Source organism: Gambusia affinis, linkage group LG03 (genome assembly GCF_019740435.1).
Source record: "Gambusia affinis linkage group LG03, SWU_Gaff_1.0, whole genome shotgun sequence".
Taxonomy (NCBI): Eukaryota; Metazoa; Chordata; class Actinopteri; order Cyprinodontiformes; family Poeciliidae; genus Gambusia; species Gambusia affinis.
Genome location: NC_057870.1, coordinates 8,047,036 through 8,068,049, shown reverse-complemented (window position 1 = coordinate 8,068,049; position 21,014 = coordinate 8,047,036). Strand labels below are relative to the sequence as shown.

Sequence of the window (21,014 nt, the reverse complement as noted above, 5' to 3'; positions counted from 1 at the left end):
AAGAAATATTAAAGTAGTACCAGAAGGCAATTTAATGTTCTTGTAACTCATACAATTTTCTTCAATGAGTTGTACATATTGATGGCCGTGGACAGGACCGATCTCCTGTAGCAGTCTGTATCATAGCAGTCTGAAAGAAGCCTCTGACTAAAGCAGGGGTCTCAGACTCGCGGCCCGCGGGCCAACTGCGGCCCTCGGGACGATAGTTTGTGGCCCCCACCTTAATATGAAAGTTTAATGTTAGTGTGGCCCGCGAGCAGTGATGTCAGTAACGCGTTAATTTGTAATGCGTTACTGACGTCGGACCACTTTTTTCCGTAACGAGTAATCTAACGGGTTGCTATTTCAAATCCAGTAGTCAGACTACAGTTAGGCTACTTATCAAAATCATTTTTGCGTTACTATCTTCTTTTGTTATTTAATCGTATTTCCTCTACGCGTCTTGTCGAGTGACCGACGTCTCTATGCGACAGAAATGTAAACAATGGAGGGAGATGCGCATTTTGTTGGTGGAAAAACTGGAACTATTTTGAGATTCTGCCGCCAAGTCCGATTATTATAAGCGGCTTTGGGCTTCATTTTTTAAAGTCGCTTGCCGATTTAATGAATGGCGGGTTGCGCTTTTTGGGCTCGTTTTTGAACGTGAAGTTGCTCATTTGGGGTTGGGAATAAGCAGAGACTCATAATAAATCCCAGAATTTGTCCGTCATTACGGTAGTTTTAGTCAGTCTCTCCTGTCCATCATTTCTCAGATGATCCGTCCCGCTGTGTCTTTGTTAATGTCAAGTTAATGTATTACCTCTGAATGACGTCGAGCTTCGCGTTGCGCTCCAGAAAACTACAAATATCGAGACTAATTTAAACAGCGCAATAAACGTGAAAACAGCCACGAATGAACGTGTCCGTAGTTTCCAATAATTATAATGGCAACTTAATTCTAATTATTAATACTAAGATAAGTGTCGCAAATCTGTGCAGCCATCTGAGCTGTGAGCTGCAGGAGGAGCTCTGTGCGCAGTGACACCCATTGCAGGGCCGTAACGCAGAACCTGGAGGGTGGGGGGGAGGGAAGGGAGGGGCTTTGAAATCCGGCGTAGAGTTTTCCAGTCAACAGGGGACCACACACACTACTCACGTTTTTATTTTTCTACAATCTCCTCTTCAGTTCAACCTTATCAGTGGAGACACATTGTTGATGTTACCATTATAAAATAGCTTACAAAAAGTATTGGCAAAGCTCAATGTGATTTTCACAGGAGGCGGAGCGTTGTTGTTAGCAGCTGAAAGTAACTAAAAGTTACTTTTAGTGTAACTTAGTTACTTTCCAAATCAAGTAGTCAGTAATCTAACTAAGTTACTTTTTCAAGGAGTAATCAGTAGTTCGATTAAAGTTACTTTTCAAAGTAACTATGCCAACACTGCCCGCGAGTTTGATATGAATGGCACTTTTCAGTGTTGTGTGCGGAGCTGAACTAACTTACCAATCACAGTGCTTCAAATGGAGCTCATTGACCCGCAGTGAAACTCTGAACTCAAAGCCAAGTTCAGGGAGGTGAGTGGAAAAGCAGACAAGCTTGGGCAATTTTTGAGAGAATTGCCACCCAGCTTCCCTGAGCTTTCCCGAATGTTCAAGCGGACCATGTGTCTTTTGGGAGCACATACTTGTGCGAAAAGCTCTTCTCTACCTTGAACTTCAATAAGTCCAAGTACAGGTCCAGACTTACTGACGAGCATCTTCAAGCTCTACTTAGGGTCTCAACTGCCTCCTCCCGTAAGCCAAATGTGGCTCGGCTATGCGAGAGGAAGCGCTGCCAGACCTCTCGCTGTATGAAGTAGGCAGAAGAAACAGTTTATAAACTGTTATATTCATAACAGTTTATGTTCAATGTTCCATTCATGTTCAGAAAGTTAAAGGTTAAAGAACTGTTAATACAGCCATTTGAATCTGAATTATAATAATTACATTTATCTAGTCTTCTATAGCTGCTGTGTTATTATTATATTTTATTTATTTATTACTGATAAATTTTTTTTTCTTATGAATTGTTAATTTATTTATTTTTTCATCTTATTTTGTGTTTAAAAAATAAAAATAAAGACATTTGATAACATTGGAATGTTTTTGTAAGAGCTTTTCTTGTGGAAAACCCGATGCGGCCCAGCCTCACCCAGACTCTACCTCCATCGGCCCCCAGGGAAATTGAGTTTGAGACCCCTGGACTAAAGGCACTGTCATGTATTTATTTGACCTTTCTTTTATATAATTCAGTTGCATTTTAAGCAACAGACCTAAGATTATTTATTTATTTAAATTATAATATTTAATCTTACTAACAGGCCATTCATAAGTTCAAAAATAATTTAAATTCAGAAATATATCCCCAAGGGAAATGAAATGCTGTTGTAACTCATAGTAATTCAAATTATTCAAAGAGTTGCATAGATGATGATGGATGATGGCAGGAACGATTTCGTGCAACAGTCTGTATTACAGTGAATTTGAAGAAGCTTCTGACTGTAAAGGGAGAAACAATAATTTCTACCATAATATGTAAAATATATTTTGAATCCTACATTATGTTATGATAATACCAAGAAACATTAAATTTATTTAGCTTATTATTATTTTTATTTTTTTATTATTTGCGTCCCCATTATTGAATCTTACTAATCTTTGATCACGGCAGAACAAGTCCAGCTACAGTCCAGACTATATCCTTACCCTCTGCACAAAGTCTTTATCAGAGCTGCTACATTATGGGCTCCTCTCACTCCATCCATCCATCCATTTTCTATTCACCCTTTGTCCCTAATGGGGTCAGGAGGGTTGCTGGTTCCTATCCCCAGCTAACGTTCCGGGTGAGAGGCGGGGTTCACCCTGGACAGGTCGCCAGTCTGTCGCAGCTCCTCTCACTCTCTACATGAAATTTTGGAACAGCAGCATCGAAAGCAGGAGTACAAACTGTTAAAAATGCTGAATGGCTGCTAAGATTTTACACTTTGCTAAAATTCTTACACCAATCTCATTTTATTGTGGACATTGCATTGGCATTACAATGAATGGTGACAAAATGGTGATTTGATTTGAACAAGCATTTAGTCAAAAACATTTATGTTGATGATATATATACATATGGGTATGAAACAAAATGTTTTAAGTGTTTTAGGGTTAGCTTGTTTTATACACAGTGTCGTGCAAAAGGGTTTTCAGTTCACCCTATAGCGTACAAAACAGTTTTCCTCTCAGTTAATCAACTTCCAGTGTGATCTTTCAAACAATTCTGAAAATATACATGCATGTTATTTAGATATTAGTTAAATACAACACAAAGGATAAAAACAATGGCCTAGCCATAATTTCTTTAAATAGAACAGTGATTCAACAGCTCCACAACTCGAATGTTGACAAATCTCAATTAGATTTTAAACAATAGTGCAAAAGATCATAAACAATCATGTAATTAGTTGACTTACTCAAAACCTCAGAGGAAACAGCAGACTTTCATTTACATGGCTTTGACATTTTTGCAGTCTTATTGGCACATTTTAAACTGAATGCAGCTGAACGCCTCCTGTTGCTCATTTGGCACTGAGATCCACCACCAGGTGCTGGTAGGCCAGGGTGTTGCCTTTGAAGCTGGCGGCCAGTAGAATGTCCTTGTCGTCGACGGACACCATGCTGAAGCCCCTCGGGGCCCTCATGTTCAGCTCCTGGAAGAGCTGGAAGCGCTGGGTGAGGTCGTCCCACAGGTACACTCTGGAGAAGGAGAAGTCACTGCCCAGGATGAGGTACTGGCGAGGCCCCACCGTGAAGGGATACACCGCCATCGAGCCCCGAGAGGGCAGAGTCTGGATCTCTACAAAGCGCTGCCCCTCCCAGCGCAGAACCTTGGAGTCGCCAATGAAGCGCGTGAGGCAGATGTAGAGGACCTTCCTCACCCAGAAGTGCTTGACCATCTGCACGTCCGCAAGCTCCGTGATTATGGAATGGAAAGCGAACTGCTTCTGGTTCCGGTTCCACTGGTAGACCACGGGCGGCTGGGAGGCGCTGGACAGGATGAGGTGAGGCTTCCCACCAACGTCTATGAACTCCACGTGAGTGTCCCGGTGCCAGGGATGGAGGGACTGATGGGAGTAGAACCCATTGCTGTTCCAGCGATAGATACTGGTGGAGCCTGCCTTGGAGCTGTCTGCCACAACAAAATACCACTCATCGTCCAGCAGGAAGGTGTCCACAAAGTTTGGTTTCCTCACCCGGTTGGTGTCGATGTCTTGGATCTTTATAAAGCGCTGAGGTCCCTCCTCCCACCTGCGTTCACACAAAGGCTATCAGGGGATTTCCCAAAGTTCAGAGCCACTTTTAGCTCTAAAGGAAAGACAATTAATATCTGCTCAACTTAACAGTTTTTACAAAAGGACCTTTCTTCAAATTCGACTCAACCCATCCATTTATTCTAGCTGCGAAATCCCTATCTGTTCATTGGCCTGGGATCTATCTCCATCAGTCATTGGGTGAGAGGTGTGTATGCCAAGCTAACTCATACTAACACAGAGACAAAAGGGGGAAACAACAATACACACACTCACAAACCTAAGGGCAATTAACTAGTTGACTTCTAGCAAAGAGTTAGGATTGAACTTGAGTTTCTATACAAATTTAATCACGTTACAACCACAAACTTCAATGTATATTATTGGAATTGAATGGAATAAACTAGTGCAAAGTAGAAAAGTATACGTGATTTTCAATTGAGGAAACCATTAAATGTTTGCCACTGAGCTGTTCCTTTCAGTTGCACTCACTAGCTAAATATGAAGCTGAAATGCAGGCCTTACTTGTATATGTGAGATCCACCAAAAAGTTGAGCCACAACCATGTAAAGAGTGTTGTTTATCACAACAGGTTTGCAGTACACAGCCGAGCGAGCTTCAAGAGAAAGAGGGCAGCCGAAGGAATAAAGTTTTCATTATTTACAGAGTACAATGTATCGGTTTTTATTATCACAACCAAAAAACTTACAAGTGATGTTGTGAAATCTTCTGAAGATCATCTCCACATGATCCCATATGTACAGGGTACAGAATCCAGAATCGGGCTGAGCAAAGGCCACAAACTGATCTCCACTGAACTCATAGGACTCCACTGAGACTGAGTGGAAAGGGAAGGTTTCATACACAGCGAAGTCTGTTGGATGAGAAATCAGAGTGAGAACACCAATGAAACTACACCATGACCTTCAGCAAACTGATGCAGAGAGATTGACTAAAAAAAAACACAACAGAAAAAAAAACCTGCTGTGATGCAGTTGAAATCTCGTGGAGTGAGATCTCGGATTCTGCGACCCTGAAACTCAAAGGGGCTGGCGCAGTAGATGGCCGGAACTGAAGTGTTGGTCTTCTCCATCCAGTCGACCAGCCACTTGATCTTACAGTCGCAGCGGAACGAGTTCCCACGCAGGTCTCTGAATCATAAAGATGAAAAAAAAAACATATCTATGTATCTTTTTAGATCTCAGACACAAATCATCTAAACACCCTTTTTTCAGTGATCATCCTTACCTTCAACAGTTTCTCATACACTCTAGCTATAAAATGTTAAACTTCAGAGAAACTGAGCTACTGACTGTCCTGCTTAAAGAGTTCAGGATAATATTGCAAACTTACAAATCTGTGAGGATGTCTAGATGTTTGAAGAGATCTCTGGGCAGCTGCTGCAGGTTGTTGTTCGAGAGGGATCTGCAAAATGAGAGTTCTCCGTAATATGGATCCATACTGATCATCTGTTCCAGTTGGAAATGCATAGATGTACATCAGAGATGCAAAAAAAAAAAAATTATAATCTACTGGCGACAGGAATCTGAAAAGATACTCAGCTAAGTGCTAACATGTTGCACAAACGACAACAGTCTTAGGTGTGGATGCTGTTACTGAAGGAGGAAGGCGCTGAATTGGATATTTTCACTATGAGATTTAAGAACACGGTATTTTTTACATAGAGACAAGGTACATCTGTGGTTTACTCTAAATGCAAGACAGAGCAAGACTTTCAAGAAACAAGAAGGCTGAGAATATTATAGAAATTACCTCTTTTTATCTCTAAGAACTTTTCAGTCTGGATTTCAATATGTTCGCAGTCTTTTGAAAATCTTAGTATTAAGGGGATGTTCTACATTTTCTCTTGGGAAAATATACTGTTTCTTCCTATTTCTGCTAAATGCTAACAAAAGATGCTGAAGATGGTTCAAATATAAACTCTAAATCACTTATGTCTTTAAATTAGATGAGGAAAATCTCCTTTCTAGTTGCTGACCGTCATGCTTTCTGGAGAGAGTTTCACTCTCACTCTGCCCAGACAAATATCTCTCCTAACGTGGAAAGTGGTTGTATGACACAGGAGCATTGTTTTTCACTGCCCTTCTTCTGAATAGTCATTTAAACTCAGTCACAGTTTCTCTTTTGGTGTGCAGCTTTCCTCACCTATAAGAAATAAACCTATATTGTACATACTATGCACATTACCTTAGCTAAGTAATTTCTTGTAATGATTTTCGCTTGATGGCTGTTTTGCACATGGAACGTTTTAAGTTCTTTAACTTGAGATTGAGGTCAAAATGTTTTGTCATGTTGTCTTAAATTTCTGGCATCAACCTTGGTGGTGCTATCAGTCTTTTAAACGTATCCATAAAGCATAAACTGTACCACATGTACCGCTGTGTTCAAGGCGAAGCTTACTTAAATAGAGCTCAATTACAAAACTTTGCAACATTCAAAGCTTTCAAAGAAGCAATGATCAGAAATCAGTCATAAATATTTGATCAGTGCATCTCTAAAGCAAGCAGCTTAGATTTAGACATTTCAAAGTAAAAGATTCGTCTCCACACCCTAAAATACTCACAGATGAGTGAGAGACTTGAGTCCTCTGAAGGTATACTTGGACAGGTCCTGGATGTCATTATTCTCAATGAATCTGTGATGGGAACAAATCAGTCACATTAAGATAACCTTCTGTTATCTTGTCTGCATTGCAGAAAGTCACCCTTGTCAGAATCAGTCAGAAACAAGTAAAGGATTTCAGCTACGTTTGCTTCTGCTTAAAAATCCGATTTAGAGTGAAATATTAATACGGAGTCTACTTTTGAAAGATGAGAATCTCACTTCAAGTCTAAAATGACACACAAAGTCATTCAAGTTCTGCAAATGGATTGTCAGCATCACTCGATCCCGTCCTGTCTTTGCTTTGTCGATACATAGTTAAGGGCCAAACTCTCTGGAGGTGTCTGGAAATAACTCTATGACTTTATTAGCATCCTTAGCAGGCAGGCCGCGGTGAGGATGAGGTCTGCAAGCTGGGCTGCAGTCAAGCCCACTCAGCCAGCAGCCTGCCCACTCCAAGCCATCAACTAATGACTTTCTAAAGCACATCAATTCACAGGATGGCATATTCAGCTTTTTTTTTTCTCCACACTGCAGAGGCTAAGTGCTAGCTGTCAGAGAAGGATTTATTTTTAATTTCACTTCTGGCTCTGTTTTTCAGCACTGCAGAGCTTCTCCGCTCAGATCTGACCGTGGGAGTTAAATTTACCGTCCGTGGCAAAGAGACAGCGATGAACTCTGCAGAAAATAAAAGCACTGCAGGACTCCACGGCAGTAACACAAGATCGGTCTGTGCAACCTTATCTAACTTTCACAGTATAGAGATGGTCTAAATATAGAGCAGAGTTGTTAACTAAAACACAACACAAGAATGGCGTACACTGAAATTACTCTGCATTTTAGCTCAGCAATGCCCAGCCTTTGCTTGGCCACTTCGGCCAGTAATAACACTTGATCAAGATACTGAAAGCTGCCGAGGTCAACCAGAAAAATTCACTGAATACATCCTTGGTTGTTTGCACATAAATGGCACTCTGGGCAAGCACCCAAGTAATTACAATACAGTAAATGAGTTTTGGAGCTGGAAGGAATATAGTGTGGTTCCATAAAAAGAGACATTTGCTAAAGATTAAAAACTCTGTGGATTTAGTGACACTCACAAGTACTGCAGGTGGGACAGACCGGCAAAAGCATCGTCAGCAATCATGGTGAAGGTGTTGGAGTTCAAGAGCCTGTTGAAAGTAGAACACCCACTAAAATTTGCTGCACTTTTTAAAAGTCTTCGTAACCGTTGAGCTTTTTAACATTGTCACAATCTGACTACAAAACATTTTATCTCATGTAACAGACCAACACAAAGTAATGTCTGAATGTATAAATATGTAAAAAATGTGAAGTGGAAAACAGATTAAGGTTAATCAAATTAGACGGTGAGTGACTGCAAACCAAACTGAATCTCTATTGCACTACAAGTATTTGTAAAAATAATAATAATAATATTTTTCCAAGTTTATTTGTAGAAAATAAATAAAGAAAGAAAACTTTTGGAAAAAAGCTGGAAATCATGTATCATTCTTAAAACTCTTCTTAACTTTAAATCATGCTGGTCCACTATTTAAAATCCTAATAGAGTCCAATTTGAGACTTGTAAAATGACACAAAGTGGAATAATTTTTGATACATGCAGGATCTCCCATAAACACAGAGATCTGCATGCCGCCGCACATAAACACAGACTCCTGATTGCATCTGAGGAGACAAGCACGCCTTTGTGTGGCGAAGCTGCACTGAAGGGAGTCAGTCATTGGCAAAGACACTGATACTGAGCCACTTTATCCTTATTACTGCTATGTCACCACTGCTTTCAATGAGCATTCATCTGGAGTAGAGTGGCTCAAGTCGCCTCATTGTTGCTGCTCAACAACATCGTGTCTGTCCCTTTGCATACCTGTGACACGGAGGCGCTTTTGAACAACAGGCCTCGTTAAACTGACTGTGTGGTGTCTGTCTGTGTAACAGTGTCGTGTTCTGCGGCTCACAGGAACTGCAGCAGGTGAAGGTGCGAGAAAGCTCCCTCTGGGATCGTCGTGAAGGCCGCGTTCACCATCGTCCTGTTCAGACAGGGAACCGTCATCAGATCGCACCCAGATGGGTTTTAGGTGAGCAATGATAAAACATCACAGCAGGTATATAACAGGGGGGAAACATCTTCCTCTCACTGGCAGCCCAGTCATTTTCATTCCATGTAAGGCAGGGGTCTACATTTTTGCCCCCAGTTCCCATAAATAACTCAACAAAATGCAACGTTTGTTTCTGGCTACACAATTGGTGACTGTTTTTATGTTTTTATGATGTAAAGCACTTTAAACTGCATTGTTGCTGGAATGTGCTGTATGAGTCAACTTGAAAAATAAAAAATAAATAAAACTGATTTAGAGCCTCTAATGTTACCTGATCTTAAAAAAAATAAACCAACTTATGACATTTGGCAAATATTTAATATAGGAAATTAGTTGTCATTATTCCACAAAAGGATGCATTTGTAGGTTGTTGGTAGTCGTGGAAAATTATGAAGAAAGAAAAACAGTTTCCAACCAGATGACGAGAAAAATAGTTCTAAAAATGTGCTGCTGGTACTTTTGATGTCAGTGTTTTGTGGAATTCTAATTCAGTTCCTTAATGGAAAATAAATTGCAAAACACTTGTTAGTATATCTATATTTAAAAGTGTTAGTTAAATTTTTTTTTTAAGTTATTAGGAGCCATTGTGGAGGGTCCAAAGAGCCACTCATAGGTCTCCAGAGCCGCAGGTTACAGACCTCTGACCTACAGCCTAAACTTTGAAAACCTGACAGTGTAAATTTCAAAGCAAGTTTTCCAAACTAGGACGCAGTTTCCCATCGCCACTTTCTCCCCTGTTATTAAATCAGGACATCCTCAGCCTGCGCTATTCTGTCCAATCCACAGGTGTTTGAGGATAAGATGCCCCACATCCCCATCAGCAAAACCGCGTGTCTTCATCATTTTGCACTTTAATTGAAAGCGTCTCAGCGCGCTCTCTGAGACTGGATCTCTCAGAGGAAATAAGCCTCCTGCAGTTGAGCGTGGGAATCTATTGTTAGTATTCCTCTCTGGATCGTTCTCCCTCATCTATATTTGGAACATTAAAGGAACAAAATTATCATTTAAAGAAAAAATGTTTTTAATTATTTTTCTGACAATTGTTATTATGACAGTTTTGCTGGCAAACACTCTACAGCTTGAAACTCAGCTTTGTGCACTTTATATGTCATTAAAACCCAACCGAGGTGTCCACGCATCATTACATAACCGTGGGTGACATCAGTGGTGTAGCCCTCTGTACCAGCCTACATGCTGCCGAGGCTGGTCGTTAAAGGGATGCTTTTCTGGTAGGATTGTGGACTCACAGAGAGATGATTCCAGGGGGGAAGCTCTTGGGGATGGCCTTGGTGTCCACGCAGAAGGCGCTGTCTTTGGTGCAGGAGCAGGTCGCAGGGCAGCGAGGCACCTTCGGGGCTTTCTTGGTGTACGATTCCCCCGGCAAGCAGAGGCACAGACACACCACCGACATGAACATCAGCCTCAGCCATCTCGAGCCGAGCTCCGGCAGCATCCCGGCGCTGGGAAAAGGAGGCTGGGTGCGTGAGCTTCTTGAAGTCGGTGGAGAGGCGACACACACACGCACACACACACCCAGCGCCTGCCTAACTGTCTGTCTGCCTGCCTGTCTGCGCGCAGTTCTGTGAAAACTGAGCGCAGAAAGACGGTGTGAGAGGGAGAGGAGGAGGAGGCGGGGAGGAGGAAGGGTGCTTCTGTATCTCCTCGGTGGGTGTGGGTGCTCTGCAGCTTCCCCTGGTTCTGCTTCTGCATCACTGCCACAGCGTACTCTGACAGGGTGACGAGTCAGGCTGCCCTCTCTCTCCTCACCCGGACCTGAACGTAATCAATTATTCACTTTTACAGATGCAGAAAGAGGATGCAAGCCTCAGAGATTCTGCACCTCTGTGCACATCTTGATTGAGACCTGAGGTTGCAGAGGAAATAAATGTGCGGCATGACAGGTGCTCAATGCGTGGGAGTGTTGGCACTTTCTCAAATGTTGACTGTGATCCATTTGAAATGATCCAGGCTCTTACCTTGATGATCAATTAAGGTGCCTTTAACAGGAAGCTGGGTAAATTATTTTATTTTTTTTAAATAATGAAATTGTACAGTATTTTTATTTTACTGTCCATGATTAATGTGTACATTCATGCTGTAAATCTGTGGTCAAATTTGGAAACAAATTAAAAGAGTCAGACCACTCTTTTTTTTCGAAAATAATGGCCTAAGTCATTTTTGCCAAAAGTGATTTTATTATATTGCATTTTATTTTTTTCCGTAAATCATCTTTTTGTCCAAAAAAAAAAAAAAAAAAAAAAAGTCACTGGTCATTATTTTAGGATGGTGATGATATTTTACTTCAGAGCAGCCAAATTTCAGGAGACCTGGAAGTTTCTTCATCTCTGCTGCTGTACTGTTTTGACTTAAAAACAGTGGACTTTTTTTTTTTTACATATATTTTATTGCAATAAATTTCTTCACTCTTTTTTTCTTGATTTTGTTGTCCTATCATTACCTTTTCCAACTGATTCAGAAGAGTAGCCCTCGTTATACAACTACTCCAGTTCTGACCAGAATTCTTACATCAGCATGTTCCTTTAACAACTTATTAGGATACATTACTTCATATTAGTGAGCCATGCAGTGGTTGTATTGTATTTTGTTTTTAACTGCTTCATCAGTTCTGAGGTTTTAACTACACTATATTAATGTAGATGTTAAAATGTCATGATGATGAAGGGCTGAACATGCAGCCAAGAGCTAGCATTTGTAGGTTCAACACAATCTTCTGTTAGTAAAACCAGAAGACATAAAAAGATTTAAAAATGCTGTAAAAGAAAATATTTCCTCAAAGGACTGTCTTTATCCTTATAAAAGAGCAGCTGCATTCCCTAAAGTGCTGTTTCTTCCTTTTCAAGCTTTCTTTCCTAGCCAAAGCATGCACTGCATTGTGTAATTTTTCCTCAGTTTCCCTGTTCCTCCCCTAGAATACAAGATCCAAGTTTTCTTTCTTCTTGTTCACTACCACAGAGCTCAGCCAACATAGTTGATCTTTAATGTTAATTGCTCTCTCCTTCCTTTTTCTGCACTGAGCATCTCTGAACACTAATATCAGGTGGGTTTCTACAAAAGCACATTGCTATCACTCCACGAAAGACATTTCCTTCCGTGCAGTCTCGTTCTGTTTAGGATCCTCCTCATGGTGGATATACTATTAATGGTTTCCACCACAACGCAAAGCACCATCAGTACCTCTCCATGTTTTAGACCAAGCATGAGGGAAAACTTGACCAACTCCTGTTAGCCATTGTACGAGCCTTCTTTACGTCTGCACGAAAAGCACACTACCGCCACCTCCTGGGCATGAAATTACCATGTACAAGATAACTATCATGTTTATACAACATATTATCATGTTTAAACAAGATAACTATTATGTCATAACGTGAAAGCGCAAGAAACTTTTTTTTCCTTCTCCATGATAGCAATGTACTTCCGTAGGTTTCAGTTTCAAAATCGTACTGAAGGTTGTCAGTTTCTTAGATCTACAGTTTTATCATACATGAATTTGTTTAGATCTGAGCCATTCCACTGAACCACAGTCTCCTCTTTGTACACATACTTGTGGTTAAATATGACTTCAAGGAAGTTTGCCTGCTTAATGAAAAAAAATACAGAAATTAATTATTCATAGAGGACTCAGTACTTTTTCATAGCATGGTTTCAATTATTATTAAAACTGAATGAAAAAAAAAAATCCAAAATTGTTTGGGACCCTAGGCAGAATTTGCTCTGGATTATTATCTATGACAATCAAATACTGAATATTTTACTTTCTATAATAATTGGAACAACATTTCCTATTCTTTTAAATATGGTAATATGAAAAAAAGGGATTTCAATCAAAGTTTCTTTTCAAAAATTACAAGTAATTTTTAAGTTTTTGATTAACCTGACCTCAAGTGTCCAACAGACTCAGCAGCCATTTCATAACGTCCACCTTGTCAGCAGCATATCCATTGTTGACACAATTTTCTTCACTCGTTGGTTGTCATGTAACAGCCAGTTGTTTGAGCTTTTGTATTTTGTTGATCCAGTCTACCCGTTCTCATCTGACCTCTGACATAGACAGAGCATTTTTTTTATCCACACAGCTGCTGTAAACTGGATATTTTCTCTCTTTTTTTTCAAACAAAGAGAGTTCTTCAGCAGTTTCTGAAATACTTGATTAGGCCCCTCTCTTTCCCATTTTGAGCCTCAGTTTGATCAGCAGTTCATCTCCACCTGGCATTGAATTGCTGCCATGTGACTGGATAATTCTCGGTTTGTGTGAACAAGCATTTGATCAGGTGTACCTAATAAAGTGGATGATGAATGTAGAATAAATGTTTCCACTGTCACATGTCACTACTGTTGATGCGAGTAGCGGCCATATTGAAACCCGAAGTCCGCCTTGTGTCTGGGTTAGAGTTGCTCGTAGTTTCCCAGCGAGAAATCCGACTTTGAAGGGCGCTCCGGGTGATTTTCACGGCCGAGAAGTCCGAATTTCCCAGTTCCGAGAACAACCGGAACGCAGCATTTGCCGCAGCATCCGAGTGTCAAGCACGAAAAGTCCTGGCGACAGAAGACAGGTGCATAAAGCGTTCTGAATGCCGACACCAGAGGGCGCTGTTGCCTCTAAAATAAAGTCGGCGAGGAACTCGACTCAATTGTACAAAGAGCAAGTGAGCGGTGCCAGGCATTACCAGTGTTCCTGCACAACGACTCTGTTGTGAGCAGCAGAGGAACCCTGCAACGTGCTGTCTCTGCTGCTCTCATAGGAACAACATGTGTCCTGAAACATCTGATCCAAAGCAACTGGGCTTTGTTTACTAAACACCAACAGAGACAGAATGCTCGCTATCATTCAAGCCAACTTGCTAGACAGTTTTGTCCTTCCTCAAACAAGCTTTTCCTCTCACATCAACACCTTTACATATTTAAATGAGAATGTGCTTATTGTGTTGTGGGTGGTATCCCTGTGTGTCTCATTCATGCATCAGTTTCCTGTTTTCATTGTCTTTTAATGGTTCATTTTCTCTTTGTGCTCCCGTGCGGCGTCCTCCTACACGTACCCAGCTTCTTTTGTGCTCACTGTATCGGTGGATTTCTGTGACTTGTGCTCAGTGAGAAGCAGTTAATGCCTGAGATTACTCGTTGCAAAGCTCCACCCAAGCAAACCTCCGGTGGGAACCAGTATAATTGCATGGCACAGAGTGAGGAGCATGAAGCAGCAGCTGGAAAGCACAGCGTTGCCCTGTGTGAAGCAGAAGGAATCTGAAATGCTGCTGAGATAAGACCACGAAATCTTCACTGTGCAGGCATGTTTCCTAAATAACAGTCTTTAGCGTTAAATACAGTTTTGGGTTGACTTTGCGTTGTGAAATAAATAGTTTACGGCTTTAAGATATGAATGATTTCATTCTCTCGGAAAGCTCCTTTGTGTGCAGATTTTTTGTTGTTTTTTTCCCCCAAATCCTTGATTTGGAATCTGTTCGAATTATTAAGTGGGGTTCTGATGAGAGGTTACAAGTAGACATTATGTTAAACATAGCGGATAACTCTTCACATTAATGAAACAAAGCATAGTTCTAATAGTAAGATCATGTTGGTTTAGGAAAAACAACACAACTACTCCAACATTCACAATATTATAGTGGGCTGGACAAGCAGAGTATTAATCAGAGAGTCAGCCATGCAGCCTATGGTATCTCTGGAGGAGCTGCACAGATCCAAACATGGTGATGGCAGCATCATACCTTTTTTCATCAGAACACAAGGAAACTGGTCCGAGTCAATGAGAGATTAACACAGTGTAATCCTATGAGAAAACATGTAAGAGGTTTCAAAGACCACCTCATGGTCAAAGGTTGAGACCTAAATCAAACTGAGACTCTGTGGTCAGACATTTCTGTTCACGAATCCTCTCAAGCCAATCTTACTGAGTTAGAACTTTTTTTGCGAAAACAAGAATGGTCAAATTATATAGTTTGGTGAAATCTGGTGAAGACCAGTGATGGATGTTGTCTTCACCAGATTTCAGATGTCTCCACTTATACACGAATAAGTGGAGACATCTTGTTAATGTTACCATTATGAAATAACTTGCAATTACGTATTGGCAAAGATCAATGTAAGACGGCAGAGGGTTCTTGTCAGCAACTGCTGACAGTAACTAAATAAGTTACTTTTAATGTCACTTAGTTACTTTCCAGAACAAGTAATCAGTAATCTAATTAAGTTACTTTTTCAAGGAGTAATCAGTAATCCGATAAAAGTTACTTTTTCAAAGTAATTGTGCCATCACTGGTGAAGACATACCAAGAGACAAACTGTGATTAAAACAACAGAGTGTAAAGTTAAGATGACTGACTACAGATACACCTTACAGATTTTCATTTATTTTAAAATGAAATTTTAAATTTTTTCATTTAATCTTAATTTTACAATTAAGATTGTAAAATCTTGTCACATTATAGTGGACTTTGTATTTATGTGAGGTTCATATTAAGTTGTAGGTTTTAGTTTCAGCGTTTTCTCATTTGAGGTTTCCTGTTTTTGGTAAGTCTGCTACTTCCTGTTATCTGTGTCTTTGCCTCCTTTTTGTCTTTGTACTTCAGTCATTCTCATGATGAGTTGCGTTCTGCTTTGTTCTGCTTCTGGTCTCTCTGTGTTTACTTTCTCTTCTGCATTTCACTCCATTAAAGTCAACACACACTCTGCAAGACGTTCTGTCAGGCAGGGACGTTTCAGACTTCACAAGAGCCAAAGTGCAGAACATATTTCAATATTCATGGACCCTTAGATCTGCTCTCTGTTACACTCCGCTAAAACCGCTGATCTCCTTTCCTTGGTACATTTTCTCTTGTTTCACTCTGGTTTCATCCTGTTGTCATCCCTCTGTGTTCCCGCTCTCTTGTTTCTGTTGGACCGCCACCACTGCTTGAATTTCTGTCTCTGATTTTGGACGTTAAACATTTTTTTGCATCATGTCTGCCCGTCGTTGGGTCCTCTGTAACATTAACCCGTCAGAATGAATCAGAGGCGTGTTCCGACCTGACTTTGACATTTTGCCAATGTTTTATGGCAGCTTCACATTATTATTTATGTGAAGCTGTTATCAAGGAACATAAAAGCGTATTTAGACTCATATTTATGTCCACCTTTACTTCTGCAGCAGCTCCATCAGTAACTCATGACCTTTTTGCTGCTGTCTGTTTGGAGGCCTGTATCTTTGCAGAAGGTCTTGGAGCTTCTTTTTTTTTTGAAGCAGTGATTGATGTGATTTAGTAAATGTACAGTGTGCATAAATGAGTACACGCCACCTGATTTGGCAGAAAACCTTTAGTTTCCTTTCAGAATCAATATTTTCTAAAGAGCATTAAACTGTAAAACACATCCACAAATGTTGGCCATCGATTGCAAACAAGATTTATTCATCTCCAGACACAAAAAAGGCATTTTCCTAATAAATTAATCCAAGCCCATGTTGCAGAAATGATGACAACAGAGTTAAAATCTTAGGAGAAAAGCCCAACTTAAGACTAAACAGTTCCACTTAACAAGAATTCCAGCACAGGTGAGTGAAATTATCAACCAATATCCAGGTTTTTTAATGCCTGGATACTGGAAGAGGTTGTTCTCATGGAATGTAAAAAGATGGTGCAATAAGTCGACAAGTTGTTCAATCCATGCCTAGAAGAGTTGGTGGTGTCCTTAAAGATCACAGTAGTCATAAAATACTAAATGTGGTCGTTTTTGTTGTGGGGTGCATCCATTTGTCCTCTAACTTATTTGAGTAAAACAGAATCTATTTTTTTTTTTTGTAAAATAGAAAAATTGTTCTTGTCTTTGTTTAGTTACTCATTTATGCTTAGCACTGTAGATGAGCAGGGGAAAAGAACAAAATAGTAACAGATTTGTCCTTTTTTTACATATTCAGTATGCACTTTAGTGTAGTGTTAATGGTAGGCTATTGATGTCATACTTAAAAAGTTATTTGTCTGTGGTGGAAAAGGGGATTATGGAAAACTCAACTTTAATCATCTGTTCACCAGATTTACTCCACTTTGAACTTTTTGCAATCAGCGCAGACACAAATGTTAACATAAATCCACATTAACATTTTGCTGAAGAACCCCTTTGCAAGTTTCCCTTTCACCGTATGCTTTTCAAACCCACCAGCAAGCTTCTGATGAATAATTGTCTTCTTGGCAGGCTGAGTGGTTTATTTGAACTGGTTGATTTCTTTGCATAGAATCCAACTTTTAAGCAAAGTCTAGAAACGTTTATGAAGATCTTGATCCTGATCTCTATCCACTTCCATTATCAATCCTATTTCAAAGTTTCAGCCATCTAGTTGGAAGAATTTGGAGGCTATCTCCTCCAAAGCTTACAATAACGTCTTGTAAGCTATTTTCACTGACAGTGAAAATAGCTTACAAGACGAAGGCGTCAGTTTTGAGGGTATATTTGGGTTTTCTTCCAGACCTTGACAAACACATCTGGTAATATGTATGTATTTACATTTGCATGGACTGATGATCTTGGCATCTGTAGTTGTTTAGAAATGGTTCAAAAGGTCTTCATCAACTAGTCTAAAGCTACAGGTTTTCTTAAATTATCACTAATTTAAAATAGATCAGGAAGAATCAACATTTAAGAAGTCAGGATTGATTTGTACCTTCTAAAGGGAAAGTATCATATGACAGATCTACATTTTTAGCTTTACATCATGTTGTAATGTTATTCCCTTGTCAAAAACATACCTGGAATGTTGTCTTGATTATTTTAAGCATGTTTGAGAAATGTTTTTGTCTCCCAAGGCAACCATTCAGCTGTGCATTATGCCTCGGTGAACCTAGCACCGCCTTCGAGAGCTGCAGCGTCCATATTTCCAAGCTTTCGCCTCACAGAGAAGTCCTTCCCTGCGACTCCACTAATCAGCTCCTTCAGACTAGCCGGAAGCAATTAGCAAACACCTGGTGGAACTGCACATGCCGAGCTCATTATACAAGCTACTTTTCAGTGCATTGCTGGTAACAGGTTAATAGAGGAGCAATGCAATGACTTCCTGAGACCTAATTTCAAGGTGTTAAATTACAAAGTAAATATTTTTAAAATAATATTTGAAATAAATAGCATTTTCATAACAACTGAAGGTAACATAGTTTCTTGATTGTGCTATAAAATGGCACCATGTTCCTGAAAAACACATAATACTGTTTCATTAAATGTACTTTTTTCCGTAGCATTCCTTGAAAAAAATGTTAAAAAAAATAAAGTGGAAGGTTCAGCCAAGTTACTGTACAAAGCTCGAAAACAGCAGGAACATACGACTGTGTAAATCTTGGCCAAAATTAACCACCAAATATTGCACGATTTCCTGTCTGCTTCTCGTCGTGCTCATATCCTCTGCAGTTTGAAAAAGACGCCATTCATCCTACAGATTCCTACCTCCTCGTAGACCACTCCGCCCTAATTGGGAGTCGTTTCTGTTTGGATGCCTTTTAACTTTATATAACTGCAACTCCCTTCAGTTTCAAACCCACATCCCATTCGGATTAGAAGCCAAGAGGCCTCAAAAGTCTTCTTTGTCAGTCTGTTTTCATTTGTGTTTGGTTTTCATGGTTTAGCCCTCGGGCAGCACAGGACTGAGGAAAATAGAATCGGAAGGGAAAAAAAAGTTTTACCTCTGGTCTTCTCAGGGAAATTCCCTGAAGATTCTTGGCATTGATTTTAAGGACGTGTACATACAAATTATGGCACATCTGTACTCTAGACGCAGCTCAGCTGAAAACAGTAATGTCTTACATCTGTAGCCTCACTACAGTATTGAACAGAGGTAAAATAAATAAGAAAATAAAGCTCAGATTCTCAGGTGATCCTGAGGCTGTAAATCCAAAACGTAACTTTTATGCATCTCTGGGAGCACAAATCGAGAAAGAACCTCACAAACCAGCTGGCCAAATCTGAGCACACGTTGACGTCAGACCTGTTGAGTCAAGAGCATCGAATGCACTCACATGTGACGGTGAATTCAATAAAGGTAAGTGTTTGTCTCAACACATCTATCATCTCTGATAAGTCTAATGTTAGCGTACGACCGTGTGCCAAGTAAGCTTAGCAGTCACTTTGATCTGGATATGGGTAGAATCTGCAAGGTAAGGTCAGGCAGCAGGGTAACTCAGTTTTTTATGCTTAAGGAAACTCTAGTTCCTTGCCACGCTCTTTACATGCGGCTCAGTCAGAAGAAGGCATGCCAGCCAACCCCATCCCACGGCTCAATTCAATTACAGAGAGTACAAAGACATATGGCTCAGGGACAAATGATATGATTAGAGTCCTGAGCACAATGACATTGCTGTTTTAGATTCATGCCCTCTCTCGGATGGGCACTCACAGCACCGGGGCTGAAAGCTGAAACAGCCAACCCAGGAAAGGGCTCCCTGAGCTGGGCTGCAGGGCTCTCTGGGGGCTATGAACAGCTTACTGAGCAATTGCTCACAATCAGCATATCATACTGTCACTGTCTTTGCAAAGACAACCTGAGAAGGAAAGTTGCCAGGCGGACGCTGTTGATAAAGAATCTGACATTTATAAGCAAAGGCGATGATGGAAAGTCCTCCAAGGTAACAGTCATGTTGTCGCTGTCTTATGGTTTTCAGTCTGCACAACGCTGAGGAGCAACTGTACTCCAGCTACACTCCCCCAGCCCCCACCAACAAGGTGAGTTGCTATAAAAAGACAAGCGATACGCCTCCTGGGACGAGGATGAGTTGAAGGAATGCGTGCGCAGGTATCCTACTGCCTGAAGGGACTGTGGAGAAAGGCCCAGCACACCAGTTGATCCTCCATGATAAAGACCCTGACAGGACCAGATTACATGTCTCAGCCTGGAGGAGGTGTCCGTGTCTCATTCCTCTGCTGAAGAAAGTCGATCTGGTGGGAAAGGGGCGGGGCCATGCCCACAGGCGTCAGTTTTTGTGTGAATGCCAACACACACCTCACTAGGCAGACAGCACTGCCGCGGCTAACCCCTCACCACTCCTCTGCTGGCTCCCCAGCAAACAAACACGCTCTTCCGTCTCATTTAGCCAACCACGCCCGCCCTTTCAGACACTGTAAATAATCTTTAGGAAAATCAAGACACTTCTACGAAATATTGCAGAGACTTGCACACCTGAAGCCACATACAGAGGAAGCTAGACAATTTCTCAACTTTATGGTAAATATAATAAAGTAAATTACAGTACAGCATAGAATAACATAGCATGGTATAGTATAGCGCAGTATGATATAGTGTAGTATGGCATGGCATAGCATGGAATGGTATAGTATAGTATAGTATAGTATAGTATAGTATAGTATAGTATAGTATAGTATAGTATAGTATAGTATAGTATAGTATAGTATAGTATAGTATAGTATAGTATAGTATAGTATAGTATAGTATAGTATAGTATAGTATAGTATAGTGCAGTATAGTATAGTGCAGTAAGGTATGGAATAGTATAGTATAGTATAGTATAGTATAGTATAGTATAGTATAGTATAGTATAGTATAGTATAGTGTAGTATAGTATAGTATAGTATAGTATAGTATAGTATAGTATAGTATAGTATAGTATAGTATAGTATAGTATAGTATAGTATAGTATAGTATAGTACAGTACAGTGCAGTAAGGTATGGAATAGTATAGTATAGTGTAGTATAGTATAGTATAGTATAGTATAGTATAGTATAGTGTAGTATAGTATAGTATAGTATAGTATAGTATAGTATAGTGTAGTATAGTATAGTATAGTATAGTATAGTATAGTATAGTATAGTATAGTGTAGTATAGTATAGTATAGTATAGTATAGGATAGCATAGCATAGCATAGTGTAGTACTGTATAGCGCAGTAAGGTATAGCGTGGCATAGAGTAGTACAGTAGTATAGCATAGTGTTGTGTCGTTTTATGTAGTATTGTCTC

The 21,014-nt window shown here is 40.1% G+C and overlaps 1 protein-coding gene across 3 annotated transcripts; it reads right to left on the bottom strand.

Moving 5' to 3' along the window:
* Positions 1-3,004: 3,004 nt before the first annotated feature.
* On the bottom strand, positions 3,005-13,197 carry lgi3 (leucine-rich repeat LGI family, member 3). Of its 3 annotated transcripts, none has more exons than XM_044111347.1 (10): positions 12,954-13,197; positions 10,301-10,826; positions 8,913-8,984; positions 8,034-8,105; positions 6,896-6,967; positions 5,665-5,736; positions 5,293-5,462; positions 5,021-5,185; positions 4,837-4,927; positions 3,005-4,309 (listed from the first exon to the last, which is right to left on the bottom strand). In XM_044111347.1, exons 2-10 carry the CDS (start codon positions 10,504-10,506, stop codon positions 3,580-3,582), a joined length of 1,650 nt encoding a protein of 549 aa, XP_043967282.1. In that variant the 5' UTR covers positions 10,507-10,826; positions 12,954-13,197; the 3' UTR covers positions 3,005-3,579. The 3 variants fall into 3 exon arrangements, with proteins under 3 accessions (XP_043967282.1, XP_043967281.1, XP_043967283.1); XM_044111346.1 differs by having other exon boundaries at positions 10,301-10,513; XM_044111348.1 differs by having other exon boundaries at positions 12,997-13,197.
* Positions 13,198-21,014: the final 7,817 nt, after the last annotated feature.

Bases quoted from the DNA above. Each gene is read 5' to 3' on its own strand.
- lgi3 (XM_044111346.1), bottom strand. From the start codon at position 12,982: ATGGCTGCTGAGTCTGTTGGACACTTGAG. The intron at 10,514-12,953 runs GTCAGGTTAATC...TCCTTTTCCCAG, and splicing joins GAGTCTGTTGGACACTTGAG to CGCCGGGATGCTGCCGGAGC. The intron at 5,186-5,292 runs GTTTTTTTTTCT...CTCATCCAACAG, and splicing joins TTTCAACTGCATCACAGCAG to ACTTCGCTGTGTATGAAACC.